This window comes from Hyalella azteca, unplaced genomic scaffold, assembly GCF_000764305.2.
Source record: "Hyalella azteca isolate HAZT.00-mixed unplaced genomic scaffold, Hazt_2.0.2 contig6062, whole genome shotgun sequence".
In the NCBI taxonomy this organism is placed as follows: domain Eukaryota; kingdom Metazoa; phylum Arthropoda; class Malacostraca; order Amphipoda; family Hyalellidae; genus Hyalella; species Hyalella azteca.
The window spans coordinates 8,080-25,763 of record NW_025936233.1 but is presented as its reverse complement, the minus strand read 5'-3'; the positions used below and the strand labels follow the sequence as shown (position 1 = coordinate 25,763).

Below are 17,684 nucleotides of genomic sequence, written 5' to 3'. Positions count from 1 at the left end.
GCAATTATTCTAGAGAAGCGTGCGACAATATTGGAAGATAGAATCATAATAAACTGCAGATATACGTTTATCGCTTTGAAAAAATTTCCGTGATACATCCCCATCCGTCAAATTTCTAGCATTTCTACATAGACGTGGAATAATTTTATAAATAATTCTAGATAAAATTGTATTTGTTCATTACAGTGCCTTCTATAATGCTTATTTCATACTTATAGTAACCTGCTGATCTCGCATTACGTTGATAGAATCTTGCACTACTAGTACTAGCGAATTTTTAGTGTCAGTAATCATCCAAGTCTCGATATGAGAAAATTTCTGAATGAATATGGTTATTTTAGGTAGGAGCTAATCTTTAACTCGTGAAAATAACAATGCATCGACTGCAAAAAGGAGTAATTTGAATACCCTCATAGCTCTCGGGCTGCAAATGGCGTCTGCAAATTTAGTCCTGGAGCGGCGGCGCCATCATTTCAACGCCATCTTTTGGCCAACGTTAGAAGTAAGCATCTATGCGGGAGGCTGGTAGCATCATTTCCTTATCTCGCTCAATTTCGATATCAAGTGCCATGTTAGAAATGTGAATTTATGTCAGAGCCGATAATAACACCGCTTCAACATAAACAAAAGATGTAACGCTCAATAATTCTGCAAATAAAAGTTAAATTGCATATTTTTTGCTGCGGAAAGGTCAATTTTGCATCTTGGCTCATTATTTATCCCATTTATGCACCTGTTTCTGCTTGCCTTTGTCTGAGGGGTTGAAACTGACGTTTAGGACGAATTAATTTTCAATTCAGTGAAATAAACAATATTACTATTAATTTACGTAGTTTCTTGAAATTTGATGAATGCTTTTAATTGGAATTGTTCACCAATCGAAGTGTTTGTTTGGTTTATCACCTTACCGTTTACGGGTTCGTGCATATTTACCTAACTCGTCTAACGCTGATTCAGATAAGGCCTAGCACATCGCGAGCTAGCCTATTTACACAATATTATCGGCGAGCTATCGCTACCTCAATTGACATTTTCATCTGAAAATATTTAATAGTAGGTAGAGTTAAGTTGTTTATTTATCTAAGCAATAATGATATAGGATATGATCCCTAGTAGGGCTGACTAAATTTATTTTTGGAAGTTGGAACTATTCATTCATCCAATTGTAAATTTCAACATATTTTCTTGATTTTAAATTATCATTGGAGTTGTCCCAAAACTTGTCATCAGGCACCAGCTTTCAAATGAAATTAGGTATTTACTTGATAAAAAATTTTAATCTGAATTTTCTTGTAGGTTACATCAAAATCATGAAAATGACTGCAGCATTTCATTTGTTAGTCAAACTCAAAGAATAGAACTACTACATTGTGTTTTATCGCTCAGTATTATACCATTGTGGTTGTTCACGTTGTTGACTAGGCGTAGTCAAGGACTGTAATGCGAACTCACAAAGGACTGAGTTACCCGAGTTAGCCTATTAGCGGAGTATAAAGTAGAAGTGCACCATCTGCTGGCTGCTGCATGGAGGGAGATTCCTGTGTCACTGTCTCACAGTCTCACTGACATTGACTGTAGAAACTTGCAGTTTTATAGTTTTGTTTAAAAAATGAAGGAAATCTATTTAATTCCTTTTGGTGCAATTGTAATTTTGTGAAAAAATAGAAAGTAATTTCAACTGAATGATATATATCTATCTTAACCCTTTCGTGACTGATGGGACTGTGTCATCCCACTCAATGTTTTACTCCATAACTTGCACACAGCATACCATTCAAGGCATAGCTAACTACAGGGACACATGAGTAACACTCCTGCGCCTATGTCAACTCAAAAGTAATTGACTGATGTCTGATGGGACTGAGGTCCCGCTCAATGATTTTCTCTATAACTTGCATGTAGTGCTAAATTCAAGGCATAGCTAACTACAGAGACATTAGAAACACTCCTACGCCTACATATGTCCAGTCTAAAGGAATATTAATATTTGTTCTTTTTGGGATATGTTATTGTATAAGCTATTACACGCATTTGCCAAAGGCAAACTAATGTTTTTTTGATAATGTTTTTTTTATCAAAATCAGTGATGTCACAAATTGTGTCACCTCAGTTGGAACCATATACTACTGGGATTTTCTAGCCCCAATTATTTAATTTTTACCACTAACATATATTTAATTATTTTTTACGGAGATGCAATATTCAGTCCAAGTTCATGATGATTCTGTAGAAAAATATGAATAAAAAGTTGTAGAGCACATTGCTGTTACGAAAGGGTTAAATTCTTAAGTTATGCAGAGCCAAAAGCACAAAAATGCCAATATCAGATTATGTTTGATCTTCACAGTCTTCTCTGACATTCTTCATAATTACATAATGAATCATGTAAAAATAATTGCTGAACAATTGTATGCTCCAGTTTGGGATATTTGACAGAATTTTCTTAAAATTGCAGGCAAAAATGATAGTTTCATGGGTGCTTTTCAAAATTTGCAGGTAAAAAAGGGCAGTTTTTCTTAATTTTTACTAAAGGAATGAAGATAAAGTCATTGGAATGGTAGAAATTGGCCTGATTTGCGGGTGTATTTTTCTAATTAACGTGCAGTTTTCCAGTTAGGTGTATGCTCTAGAGCCCCAGTATGTAGAGATTGTAGACTGTAGCATTTACACTCTATATGGCAACTAAAATTTCCACAAATCATAAATGGAGTTTCCCAAACATTTTTTGAAGCTGTATGAACCTTGCAGCAAAAATCTAACTGTAAGATATCTGCTTGATGAACTATCTTGGATCTCATAATTATTGACTGAGCCAAGTGATTTCAAATTGATCCAAAATATGTGACTAGGGAGCAAAATTTTAGTAACAATTTTGTTCTTTATTTTCTCTTCAGATGACATTTTTTACAAAATTCTGTAAGACAAAAGACCACCAAGCTAATGGTCAGTGCCAGTAATAAATACTGATTACTTTGGATGGCATATAATGATCCAGATTAATCACAATTAATCTATCAATTGAGTCTGGATGGATCAATCACTCCTGCAATTACAAAAAGTGTTTATGTGATGCACATCCATGTACAATATGTATCAATTGCTTTACTTATGTGTAATAGGTAATTTCTCGTAATCAAATCCTAAACTTTTCAAAATGAAATGTTTCATGTTTAAAATGTTCCAACACTGTAGCTTGAACAAAAACAGGTATTAATATTGATTAGTAGAAATGTGGTTCTGAAGCACAATCATGTGCTATGTCTGTGATGAAAATGTGAATGTCATATTCCTGATCTATAAGGAACCTGTCCTCTAGCAATCTTCATAGGTATTATTTCATATTCTTAAGTTACATCCTACCACTAAAATCTGCAGGATGCTCATATGTACCCAATAATATGATGTGCACTATCTTTCTAGACCTAAATTTATTCTCATAAGTGTTTTGTTATGCCAATCTTGCTGCATTAAAATTTGTTCATGTTTCTTATCTGTGATCAAGTTCAATTGGATTTTTTAAAAAAATGTTTTCCTAAAAAGCTAACTTGCACACCATTTTTTAAAAGGAACTTTCATCTGAAAAATAAGATAATAGCCTTTAAACATTCAACTATGACATTTTACTACCATTTATTGATGGCTCAATCAATCAATTTATTACCATCAGTGATGCCTATTGCCCCAGTCACCTGTGATCATTGGGCCACACAATAAAATTTCACAACTAGTAATGTGACTGAAATGTTCTTTTTATACAATTGTTTTAGAAAATATATATATTTTTTCCATTTGAAGGATTCTGACACATTTGTCATAATAGTAAAAGGTACTTCAATGGGATAGATAAGTTATTGGTAAATTTACACAGTAGATTATTAGTAGTAGATTTTAGTGTTATTGACAGTACTGTTTTTCATTATTAAATAGTTGATGAAGTTTATAATGATTCTAGTAATGAGTATGTGTCCATTGAGAAGAATATGCATTCTTCAGTTGTATTTTTCCTTGCCAAGCAGTTCCTACTGCATTTTAGCATGCAACTCTGCATGGATGACTGTAAACTTTGATTGAATATGGTTCCTTTAGATAATCATTATCATGCATTATTAATGAAGAATTTTAAATATTTGCTCTGTATAGTGAACATGAAGTCAACAATACGTAGTATATAATACACTTGTATGTAATTTTACCAAATAGCTATAAAATTTAAATTTTTTATTGATTTTTGGTTGGGTGAATAAGGTTGAATTAGAAGATCCAAAGCATTGAGAAAAATAAATATGTATTTTTTTTAGAAGTGTCTGGCACTAACCTGCTTATTCACATCATCTCTGCCAGCTGTTTCATTGATTGCATATGTCACCTTCAGTGACATCACACTAGCCATTCTATGCAGTGCCTTCAGCACTGACAGAGCAGTCACCACCCAGCCTCCCTAGCAAAACCTCTCTGTGCTGGAGCAAAGCCTTGCTAAGTCACTCTCTCTTGTCACATGTCCTTTTAATACCGTAAATATAGTATCTACAGTGATTTACTCTTTCAGCCCCCTTTGATTTCTAGGAATACATCAACAAACTCTGTCCCTTGGAACTGATACAGTAGTTTGCCAATGAAAAAGAGGTTATTTGGTGCCGGTTTCAATTCATTTCAAGTGTGTTCGCATGTCTAAAAATTTCTTTGATTTTGCAGGTGTGCAGCTGCCAGTGATGTTCCAAAAACATAAAGATACTTGAGAATAAAGCTGAAGAATTGTGCGCTATGTGTGCAAATCAAAGGAATGCTAGTTTGAACATGTGTTGCTGGAGATGAACTCAATGCACAACAGTTTTGGTGGTGGTGGTGGGGGCTATTCAAGCCCCTACCCTGGTTACATGCCTCCTTCTGCCCTCCCATACTACAATGGCTACCCAGCAGACTTGGCCTCTCAAGCTCCCAGTGCTTATTATGGCAAATCCCCTGCAGCTATGGCTGGCTACTCTGCTGGAATGGCAGGATATTCAACTCCAAATCTGAACAATTCCATGTATTACCAGCAATATGGGCTTGGATATCAGTATGGATATGGCAAGTATGCCCTAGGAGCTGGGCTTACACCTACTCTAGGCTATGGCTCTGAACTTGGAGGTGCTGCAAGTATTGCTCCATCATCTCTTGGTGGACTCCAGGCTCCCACAACAGACTTGGGGCTCACAGGGTCCATGTTCTCAAAAGGAAGTGGCAGCAGTGGAAGCAGCAACAACAAATATTCTGCCCTTGGTAATTCCTCACCTCATTCATTACTACCATCACACACAAATTCTTCTATGAGCGCTGCCATTGCTCCTTCTCACAGCCCTCATAGTTTGTCCAGCTCTCTGAGAGGCCATATTGCTACTCCAAGTCCGCCAGTTGATCACGGTGATTGCAAGAAAGATTTGGACAAAATGCGTCGCTGTCAGCTATGTGGCCAAGTATTCAGATTGATGAGTGAATGTTTAGCTCACATGAAAGCAGTCCATGAGGCACCCATGTCCATGTATGGGGTACCACATTCAAGTCATACGAGCCAGTCACTTGTACCTCCTCATATGGCTACACATAGCCCAGGACGGCCATCATCTCTGTCCAATGCTCCTGATAGCCCATTGATGGCGCTGGAGCGCATGGGCTGGGGCAAAGATCAAAATGTGATGCCTTCATTACACTCATCGTCTCCTTTGTCACAAACTTTTGGTGCATCCATTCCATCTCAGCAGTCTATGTCATCACATCAGCTTAACATGATATCTAATTCTCATTTGCCTGACCCACGTTATGGTGACCCATCTCAGCAATCAGCTAAACGGCTCAATGATTTTTACAATTCATGCACTAATCAAACATCTTCTCACCAAGATCATCAATCTGTAATTGAGCAGAGTCTTCATCATGCAAGTATTTCTAGTAGCTTTAAATCTCGGAAATCTTCCTCATATTCTGTATCAAGTATTATTGGTGAGAGCAGTGATAACAGGCATGATCGGAGGGACATGCTTGAGAGAGGTGGAATAGGATCTGTTGATCCTCCTCAAACACATTCTCCAAGTCTACCTCCTAGTCTAACTCCAAATTTACCAATCACTTCAACTCCAAACCTCCCACCAAATCTATCACCAAACCTCCCTCCACATATTCATCAATCATATTCTTCCTCGGTGCATTTACAGAGCTCGCAGCCTCCTCAGCTTGCTCCTAATACTCCGTCAATACCGCAGCATACAAACCACAGCAGTCACATGCATCTAACTCCACCATCTCTGTCACCTAGTTATGGGTCCCAAACTGCCACAACCTCAGTTCATTCTCCTCACAATCATGATGCGTATCATAGCCACGCGCCCATTTCCGAGCCGCATTCATCGACGCCCATTACAAACAGCAATGATGTTTCTCAGCCCATTCCTAATTCTTATCATTGTTCTAGCAGTTACACTGAAAATGATACTCAGAAGGATTTGAATGAGACAACGTCTCATCAGTCATCAACAAACAGACATGCATTGGAAGAATGCAACGCAAATCAAAATCATAATACTCCAGCACATTTGTACCAGCCAGACCAGAAGCAAATTGTGCCTACATCTGAAAATTCAACTCGCAACTCTCCCATCCGTGAACATCATGAATCAAAGTCACCTTACGTTCCTCCTTCATGTGAAGCAGATGAATCTCAATGCCAGGCATCCTCTGAGGCAGCAACTAATGGCTCGCAGGAAAGATGTGAAATGCCAACTTATGATCAGAATGAATTTAAGAATAATGAAACTGATTCTCATGGAATAGATAACGATGTTCGCTCCCTGAGTGAAGCTGCTCATAGTGAAAGAAATAAAAAAAACTGCACTAAAGCTGAACAGGATATTTCTGAGACTTCGGCAGAAGTTGTAGATAACTGCCAGGAACAAAGTCATGATGAAGCAGAATCATCTGGAGTGCTCTATTCGCAACCTGAAAATCTTACAACTGAGGTAAGCAAAGAAAGCAATGCTGGGATCCCTGCTTTGTCAAATTTCAACGCAGTAGAAAGTCACAGTTCCCAAGAAGTGCGCGATGAGATAGTTGAGGGCGGTAGTTCTGTGGCAGCAGATGATTTAAAAGAAGCTTCTGCTATGAATGAAGATAACTATTCAAGAGCTGAAGATCCAAGGCAGGAACCTGAGGTGCAGTCAACCATTGACCAGGAGGATGTGTCTTCTTCGGGAATGTCGAACCACTTGCATGACGATCAAGTCGAAAATGATGCTCCCCTTGGAGACAATTTGAATATGTCAGAAGCTGCAACAGAACAGGCCGAATATTCCCATGCCACACAATATCCCTGTAACAATGAGATGGAAGAGTTCAAATATACTGTGTATACGTCTGAAAATGAAAGGAAGAATACCTCTCCCGTGGACAATTCCCAAGATCTCAGTGCTGGTGTTGCGGAAGTTCAAGGCAGCACTTCCAGCCCTGTTAATCCCTATTGCAGCACCGATGCTGAACAACCTGTGCAAAATGAAGGCATAGCAAAGGGAGATCATAATGCCAATGAATCGAAATATGGTTGCGAGATCTATGATGCTAACAAGACTGCAATGCCAAGTGAAAGAGATTCGCTGGAACACAAAACGCCCCCTGGGACTTGTAGATCGGTACCTGATGAATCTGCAAATGAAGAAGTTCAACATCCATCAGCTGGTGAAGAGGACATAGGTGACGAGGATGAACCTGGGGACCCTCGGCACAACCTTCAAGATTCATCAGCATCTCCAGGATCAAACGCCCATCAAGCTTCATGGCCCTCCACTCCGACTGGCGTTCATGTTCGTGCATGCCCTTCGCCACAGATGTGCAAAAACGTGCCACCTCCTCCTGCAACTCCTCCTCAATCTTCTGTTGCGTCTCCTCATCATTCAGAGCAGTTGAGCCCTTACCAGCAACAGTACTATGGACAGCAGCAGAAATCTCAAGGTGCAGATTATAATGACAAGACTGGACTGCCTCATCAATCTCCATCGAAGCAACAACAACCTGGCCCTTACCGAGGGTCGTGGCCTGCAGGGTATCCTTCAACAGGTAATTCAAACAGTGGAGGCAGTAGCGCGTACGGCTATCACCAACAGCAGTACGCTTCTCAACAAAATTGTGGTGCATCTTCGCCCATGATGAGCCCTCAGTCTGGAAGCCCTAACAACAAAATACCTGGCGCGTCACCATACCCATCTCATTCCAGGTACCCGAATCAATACATACCCAGCGGATTTGATAACCGCCGTCCCATGCCAAATTCGTATTCAGGTCAGGGGCATTGGTATCCTGGACCTGGTCGAGGTGATGGTAAATCAGCTTGGCCTTCCTGGAGCTCTCCGCAAGCTCAAGGTTACTCGCAGTCTTATTATTATGGAAGTAACGCTCCAGGAAATTGCCCAGTTGCGCCTCACCCATCTCCTTCTGTCGTGAAGTATCCCCTGCATCAGACCTCACCTCTGTCACTTCCCCTGAAACCTAGAGCTACTGAGCCTCCTGTAGTATCACCTCAGCACAATCTCATGCCTATTAACGAACCTCCAAAATCTAGCGGTGCTTCAGGAAAAAAGAGAGAAGCTCATAAGCAAGAGAACCTATCTAATGCAAAGTCTACCAGCAATGTTGAAAAACCGCGGAAGAAACGTGCCCGACCTGGACCTAAAAGCAAAGTAGATCACAAGGACCAGCAGCCTCTTCCCCAATCTCAACCACAAATCGAACCACCTGTCGAAGACAAAAGCTTGCAAGATACCTCAACGTCCCAGCCAGACGGTGTTGTCATACCAGTGAATGCTGATGTTCTAACTCCCCCTACAACGTCAGTAGAATCTTCTGATTCTTCTGACACGGATGTTGATGAATCTCCAAAACTTGCGGTTCTGAAGCCAGCCAAGCGTTTTAGAGGACCTGACGGATCTTTTGTTGGTCCCAAAAGAGTGAAGTTGGCAAAGATGGTAAGACAGCGTCAACACACGCGGCAAAAATTAATTGAAGATCAAATTAAGCAATCAGAGTTGGAAGAGCAGCTGACGCAGCAATGGGTAGAGATGGCATCTGAACAAGAAGGCCCCTTGGCTAACGTGCTTCTGAAATCTTCTTTGCTGTTGGAAGATCAAAACGTTGATGAGCCTGAAGCAATGGAAGAGCGAATAGCCACCATGACCGCCCAACTACAACATTCTGATTCCATGGATCCTGACGCACCGAACTCTCGAGATAAGAGCTCCCTCAGTCAAAGTGCATTGCTTGCCCTTAAGAAACCCGTGCGAAAAAATGCTGGTCATAAAGTGCTTCATAACTACAATTCGGTCGTCATCCGCACGTTGAAGAAAGAGAAATTTGTGCCAAAGTTACGAGCAAAAGACTTCAAATGGAGTCACTACATCAAGTCAATGAGGTATTGGTGTAAGGATTGCGGTCACGGTTTCAAAAATCCAAAAGAGAGTCAACAGCATGGCGAAGAGCAGTGTAAGGCTAACTGCTTGTACATGCTTGAGTGTTACGTCAGTGTGACGGACATCGTGCAGCACAAACTCTACGGCAATAAGGTGAGTTTGAAGTCAGGTCCTCGCAGTATTAGTCCCTAAAAAGCAAAATTTATTGCAAGAGCATCTAATCTGGATTATATTCTCTGGAATGTACGTCATTAAGATATTCATTCATGGAAACCTCTATATTTTTTCATATTGATTTTAATTAGCGTTGCATGTTTGGTGGAAGCTGCTTGTCATCTATTCTAATGGTCATTTTTATGGATGTTTTAGGTGGAGGAATTATTAGAAGAATATCAAGTGGATGGCGAGCACAAGTGTGGTCGCTGTGGCACCATTGTGTTGCGTAAAGCAGATTTCTTGGTGCATTTGGACACGCACAAGGACTTCATGCCTTGGGAGTGCACTATTTGCGGCACGCGCTTCAAGATACGAGGTTCTCTGAAGGAGCACCTGCGCTACACTCACATGAAGGGCCGCGTGCCTTGCCTCAAATGCAATAAAGTCTTCCCGACTTCCACTCTCCTCAGACAACATGTCAAAGTCAGTGTAGTTTAGAGTGATGCGAGATTATTATATGTCACGGCTAACTAATATTTCACTGTTTAGGGAAGTTTATATCCAGAATTGCAATGGGCTGAATCTGAGAACGTCAATACACTTTCAGTATTTACATATGCCTTTTTAAATTGGAGCGTTATGCAAGTAGTTCGTTTTTCTGTTTTTTTTAACAATTGTTACCGTCCAAGCCAATGTCGCTGAAACAACATTTATTCCATGTTATTTCAACGTCAGATCTCTGGTGGAATGAATTGTTCAAATTGCAGGTGCACACGCAGCACTACAAGTACAGCAGGACTGGCAAGCACCGAGAAGAAGACCTGCGGATGGCGAGGGAGGCAATCGACGACGCGGACGACGCCAGCATCCCCAGTGAACAGCTGTCGCACGAAGCCAACGAGTACCGCAACTGGTGCAAGCTCATGGAGCTCAACGCCATGAAGAACATCGCCACCTCCGACCTCATCGACGCTAACAAGGAGGGTCTTGATGCGTGTGCTGGTGAACTATCAGGCAGCGAGGAGAACAATAGTGTCAATAATACTAGTAATGGTAGTACTACGCCTGCCTCGACTATAGTTAGCTAGTATCTACATCTCCAAAGCCGAAAAAATCAGGAGAAGGCGTCAGTGATTAAAAAGCAAACTGTTCTTTTGTTTTGCCATGAATTCAGTGATAGAAGAATAATATTCATCTTGCTTGCCATTGTTACCAACTCACTCAAAGTTTTAGATATGTGGAAGTCTGAGTAGTCTCGCAGAATCTCAGTATATACTGAATATCAATAATTAAAAAAAATAATCACCCCCATGTAGGAAACCTTTCGATTGATAGCGTTTCAGCAGGATAGCTCTGAAATGAGTACGAGTGTATGTGCAATTAAGGGTGCTGATGCAAGTTGATGTCTTAACCGAATTCGTCGCTTGCATGGTCGCCCTAGATTCTGCCGCAATCGTATGCGCAGAGCTTGTATACCATTCTGTAAGTAATAGATAGTGAATAATTGTATAAAACGCACTTGTGAGTTGTGCTATCATCTAGACACTCAATTCCGTAGTGGCTCTGCCGATTGTTCATGTTCTTCATCTGCTTGTAGTTTTTCTGGGCCGCATGCTTGTACATTAAGCTTTAAAATCATCTCAATACCGCCTCTAAGTGCGCCAAGTTGCTAACTTTCCTCGAGATTGAAAGCCGACTAAGAGTTGGAAGTTAATAACATGAATTATTATAACTGAGATTATTTTTAAAAAGGCTTTTTTTTTGGTCGTCTGCTCATCTGTGGTGTACCGGCATTGCTGAATTTACGAATCTCATTGCGGTCTTTTTATAAATATTTATTATAGTAATTGGGGCATTCCCATTAGATGGGTTTCTATGTTAATTTCGTTTCCAGAGGTAGAAGGAGCGCCACTCACTTCAGTGGTCAGTCAGTGTTGTGTATTTGTGTATTCGGTAAAAATTGTCTTTCGTTATGACTTATTTGTTCAAGTTTGAAATTCTCAGCCATTATATGATTTGTATTCTCAAATTTACCGAATGGTTATGTGATTATTTTACTATCATGTAATTCTATTTATTGTTTAACTGTTATTGTTTTGACTCTTGTTATATGTTGTTGATTGTAATCACCAACACAATTGCGCGCTCTCTCTTCACGTTAAGCCTATTTAATGATGCAGCCTTTGGTTCTTCTTGCTGGCTGAATGCATGTTGTGATCTCTATGTTAAGTTATTTCAGATTTGCAGCGGTTATTATTTTGAAATTATTTGCTCACTACAGCGCTGTGACCTGTTGTCAGGCCAGGCGAAAATGACTTTATTTTGTCGTAAAGAACTCCATTACAACGATAGCTACTCAAAAGCAGTTATTATATGATGTATTCACACTAGATTCACAAGTTCATCACATCAGTTCTCTCAAGTTTTCTTAATACAGACCAAATTTCGGTTCTAACTACTGCATTTAAAAACACGTCTACAATTATAATTGGGGAACCGAGTGTTGAGTCGCGCTAAATTTTAACAGTTTTTAGCAAATTGGAGCTTGTAGCTGACTAGCTTGCAGCACAGGGTAGCACCGCGACGTTTTTAACCCGACAAATATCTACAGACAGTAGAGATAATTTACATGGCTTGAATGATCAATACCCTTCGGCTATTACTAGCGCAACTATAACAGTCCCGAATATAATATTTCAATCCCGAATAACTATTGCACTCAATGGTAGTTTCTTCCATTCCGATTTTTTATGGTAAGAATGAGTCTCAAAAAATCAAGTTGCAGGTTAATTGTCGTCCCTAAAATATCTTAATTTAGCTACTTGATACTCAAGTTACTTGTGCAATGTACACTTGTTATGTGGTATCTTACTTATCTTGTTCTGATGAAATGAAGAAATTGCAGTGTTTCGTTTTGAAGTTACGATAGTGAAAGAACAGTCTCCAGTTTTCGAGTGGTAAGAACACAAATAATGTTCATTGGTAGAAACAATATGGAAGTATGAGGGTTGTACGGTGTCAGGTCATAAACTTCTGTTGCGACCAGTGACGAGTCGTAAAGGTTTTACTTGGGAATGATACACGAACATCACCATTTCAAAAATTTCTGTTCAAATAAAAGATGTGTTATTTGGAAAAATTAAAATTTGGATACTACAACTTGTTACCGAAAAAAATACATTTTTTCCATCGAATTTCTGTGTTGAAGATCTTGAGGAAATCGTACTGCTATCTTTAGTAGTAGTTGTTTGCTGCTGTATCTTGCTTCGTCTTTCAAAACTATTCTCACTTGCTCACTATTCTTAGTAATTTTTATCATGGATTGTGTACGTGCCAAATAATAGTAATTGAACGTTGTTTACTGTAAGTTTATTGGCAATACAGGCTTCCGATTCATACCTAAAAATCTTCCAGGATAAACCCAGGATTTATCTTGGTCGCAGTAGCTGTAACAATTATTTTTTTTTTTCAAATGTGTTGGGAGAATTTGTGCAAAAGTTATTTGTTTTTTAGCGGCGGCATCATGCATCTTTAAATTGAAGTGATAATTGCAGTGTGTGTAGGGAATATCTATGTTGTTATAAGCGCTTCTTCCTATCGCGTAAATTTTTGACAGCAATTTTGCTGGTGCTATTCACTCCATTTTTATATAAATTTTATTGTTGCTATTAGTTCATCTTGTGAATGTTTTAAAACAATAATACTCGTACCCTGTCCTAACAGATCATTATTCCTGTGCAATGGTCAATTACGACTGTAAAGAAAGCAATATTGTTGTGGATTTATTAATTAGTTTGTTCGATTGGCTATCCATTTTTGAAAACTGCAGCTCATGAATGTTTGAATATAGGTGATCAATTGACTAAATCAAAGCCCATTTCGGTGTCAAGAATCCGACGGCTGTTTTTTCCCTATGATTAATTTTAATAATATTAAATTTCTCTCGTTCTTGTCTGTTTTTGCAAACAAAACAATTTCGAACGCTTGTATGTGGCAACTCCATTTTATCGTGTTGTTGCTTTTGTAGCCTTGAACTTTTTATTCCTATGAATTAAAGAAATCGATCTTTCATTATCTCAATGAAAGTATATTTATTTGTTATTTCCATGACCGCAAACGTTTGTTAATTACTCTTACATTTAGGCCTACAAACAACTCGGTAATTTGCTGTTTTTGTTTCGTTGATGCCTCGAGGCTTGTGCAATAGCGTAGGAATTTGATATTGTTGTACTACAACAGTTAACTTGAACAACGAACAGCTCACATGCGTTGATGATTTAGAGAGCTTCCTCCTACGTCTTCTATGTTGGTCAAGAATTCATTCGCTTCCTGTCACGCAATGACAGAGCCAAGGCGTTCATCACGATTCGTATTTCTATGTGATGACGCTGATTGAAGTGTTAAGTTAATGGCTGGCCTATTCTTCTCGGTTACCTTGCATTACGCTAAGAATTCTGTTCGCTGGCACAGAGGCATGACGCGAGGTTTCTATGTTTGAGGATTTCCTCTTTGAGCGGCTACACGTGCTTCAGCTTTTATGCAATATTGCGCTTAAGATGCCATACGTAACGATTGTAAGAATACCACGATATTAATAAGTCAATGTTAATGTTAAAGTAGCTACATTAGGGGCACAAAATCGTAATCCGATGTAAATTATTAGAATCTGTAACGCGATGTTAAATGTTTTCTGCTGCTTTAGTAGAGGTTTTCAATTTATTGTGAAGGCCATTGCATCTTGTTACTCTAATTCGAAGAATCCACATGTAAATTGTAAGAAAATGTACGGTTAATGTTGTCAATAGCTTGGCGCTATGCAGGGTAAGCTAGCCGTTTCTAGAATTAGCAAATCGTTGTCGCGGCATTGGATCTGGCCACTTTAAAATTCTCATTCTCGAATTTTACGTTAACTGTGATCGTAACATGACTATGCGAAATCCCTGTCTTTATTTTTACTGAGCATGTATGTGTTGATGGTGTCTTGACAGGTGATCTTTGTACTGTTTTAGCCCATCGCGTATGTAAAGCGTAATTGAGTTGAGGCGGAGCGATGTTCACGGAAGCATCGCTTGTTTCTTCGTTTCCAGTGCTTGATAATTCGACAAGTTTGCTCCCTAGGGATGCTGCAGTACTCAAAGCTATGTATATAGTAGACTTGAGCTTCGATGTTGATTACTCTTTAATTGTGACACTTGTTAAATATCTTGTACATATTTTAAGCGTGCTAAGGATGACTACTAAAAGATCTGAGGACAGATGCTGATAGGTAGACTCACTACGTTGGCTGTTGTCCTAATTGATCGTCAAACATGACCTACCAGCGAATAAGATACTATAGAATTTAGTTTTAACTACTCAGTGGTCTGGTGCTCTGTAGCAAATTTGTTAATAATAAAATATTAATATGATTTATGCCCTCATTACTCTCAAAAGTTTATACGTGACAGTGAAGATAGTGCATATGAAGGAACGGCGCATGTCGAATGCTGATACCCACCAGTCATTGCAACCCAATATTTATTTGATTTGCCAAAAAAAAGAACATGACCAAAATATTTGACATATTTTATTGTTAGATTAGGGATGAAATGATAGCAAGACAATTATAATCGCATCTTCAGTATAATTTTTGAACATATTGCAGTTGATTCAATAAATTCACACAGCAGGATGCAGGTGCTGACAGGAGTTGCTAGAGTTAAGCAAGTGTCTACGATACGGACACGTCACGAGCTGAGGGAGCGATATAGCAACGCACTCGTACAATATATGTTATTCTTTTCATATCAAACTTGTATTTGAACGGAAATACAATATTAAATTTAATCTAAAATACATGGCATACTAAAGTGCATGACCATAGACATGCTAATGACACTGTGAAATATAGTTGAAATGAGAATTGAATCGTTGCAACTCAAAACTAGCTCATTGTATATACACGCAAAATATTTTTAACACTAATGTCTAATATATTTTACGCTCAAACTTTAATCTCATCAACAGGTTCATATCCAAATTGTAGCTTTTTGTTATATTCCTCCCGTAATCGCTTCTTATTGAAATAATTGACCCAAGTGCTGGGACACACTTCTACAAACTTGCTGCGCAGACTTGAGCATGCAGCTTCATCTGGAAGAAAGCAGAAAGTGTTGGGGATATTTTACACGTTTGTTAACTATCAAAAAGACTAGCAATCCTGCCAATAAATATTCAGTTAAAACAAGTAAAGAAAGAATCTTTCAAAACCCTAATGTCAAATAGATCACCATAAAATGGGGTAACATAACAATTGACAGGGTGCTTTGAACCGTTTTGACATTCAAGATAGAAAAACCCTAATCTTAAAAAGTTCTTACTTATTAAAATTGTGTTGCCTTTCTTATAAAATATACTACTTCATTTGGCTGCTTGGCGCGATGTACAAAACAGGAAGCTTCTGTGAATCACCTTTCATCGCACGGTTTAAGCCAGGACAAAAGTTTCCACTGACCCTACCTATATGGTAATATGCTGCCGTTGGACACCTTAGAGGAACTCAATAGGATAAAGTAAACATTAAACTTCAATTTGAAGTGTGTGCCCCTATAATGTCAAAATACACTTAATTATAGGCACTCACCACTTTTATCAAGACAAGCAAAAAATTCATCTCTGGCACTCCAACATTGGTATCGTGCTTCTTTATTGAGAAATGGACGTGGCTTTTCTTCTGTTGTTCTAGTCATGTTGATTGATCAACATTCAAATATATCTGAAATCAAATATTGTCATCTTGAAATTATAGCAATTGAAGACTATCATATATTAAGAAAGCCCATAGTTTGGCTCTTCAGCACTTATAGTTTTGCAGTGAGATAGTGATAATGTGATGGTGTTAATGACGAAAAGGTAATAGTGACAATATGATGATAGTTAAAATCATCAAGGTCACCATAAACCAACCATGCTATGATTCTCAGCCCCAAATTTTCTAGATGTATATCATATCTTGAAATCATTCTGGATAATGGATTCATGACTGACAGTGGGCAGGATTGCCCAGTGGTTAGAGTTCATACTACCAGGATTGGAGCAGAGAGGTGTGGGTTTGATCCCAGCTCTATGCTCCAGTTTCTGGTCAGAATTCTGTGAGCAATCAGGGCAGTTAATGCAAAGCCGAGTCAGAGCAATGAGTTGCATGTATAAGACTGCAACCAGCTATGGATGTTTTGCAATGTTAAGAATCAGTGGTAGGTCTAAGGACCTAATGAATGCTGAAACTGTAATTACTTTTACTATTACTATGAGTAATGAGTCAAGGGACAAGAATGAAAGTCAATGATGTTTTTAAATGGCTGGGTACAGTTGGAGTAAATGAAGAAAAAAGTTTATTTTGGTTCCTGGCTTAATTTTTGTGAACACCTTTTGGGAAATGATTTGAAAGTAAGTTATTGATTAAAATATAAAGAACAAACTATTTGACAAATTTGCTTTCTGAATATTAGAATAAATATGTGTATAGGTAAACTACAGTCTGTTAATCAAGCTGAGTTTAGTATTGTTTAATTCATTATAAGATCAATAAGTCATCATGGCATCAAGTTATATAGTTTAAAAATAAATAGAATATTATTTTAGGAATAACAAAAAGAAATGCAATTTGAAGAACTGATAAGAGATTCTTGATAAATGAAGTATTACACATGTCTGAAGATAATGATTTCAGCCAAAGGCTCCTACTTTCACATGTGTTGTGAAAAAAAAGGATATGGTTCAAACCATGATGAATGATCATGATGACTATCATTTTATAAGTAACTAAAGGTACCAAAATTCACTTGATTAACATTTTTCAGTTTACATACATAATGCATTTCATTCTTAATTCAAAAGTCAATTTGTCAAACAAAATCAGTTTCATCTATTTCAACTAATAATAGACTATTAATAATAATATGTTTTTGGCAAGCAAGACAGAACAAAGTACAAATTTAGTAAAAAATCGGCAGAATCTATAAATGCCTTACCACTTCATTAAAATACACAGCTTAGAACTATGATGAGTATGATCTGTACTTCTGTAGGCCGAGGGTTTGATAACTAAAACTAAAAGATGACTAT

The 17,684-nt window shown here is 38.4% G+C and overlaps 1 protein-coding gene across 1 annotated transcript; it reads left to right on the top strand.

The window, feature by feature from the left end:
• Window positions 1-481: 481 nt before the first annotated feature.
• Window positions 482-12,725, top strand: LOC108669315 (serine/arginine repetitive matrix protein 2). Its single transcript, XM_018156619.2, has 4 exons — window positions 482-502; window positions 4,693-9,578; window positions 9,795-10,064; window positions 10,349-12,725. The coding sequence occupies exons 2-4, from the start codon at window positions 4,809-4,811 to the stop codon at window positions 10,667-10,669; spliced, it is 5,361 nt and encodes a 1,786-aa protein (XP_018012108.1). The 5' UTR covers window positions 482-502; window positions 4,693-4,808; the 3' UTR covers window positions 10,670-12,725.
• The last annotated feature ends 4,959 nt before the right edge of the window (window positions 12,726-17,684 follow it).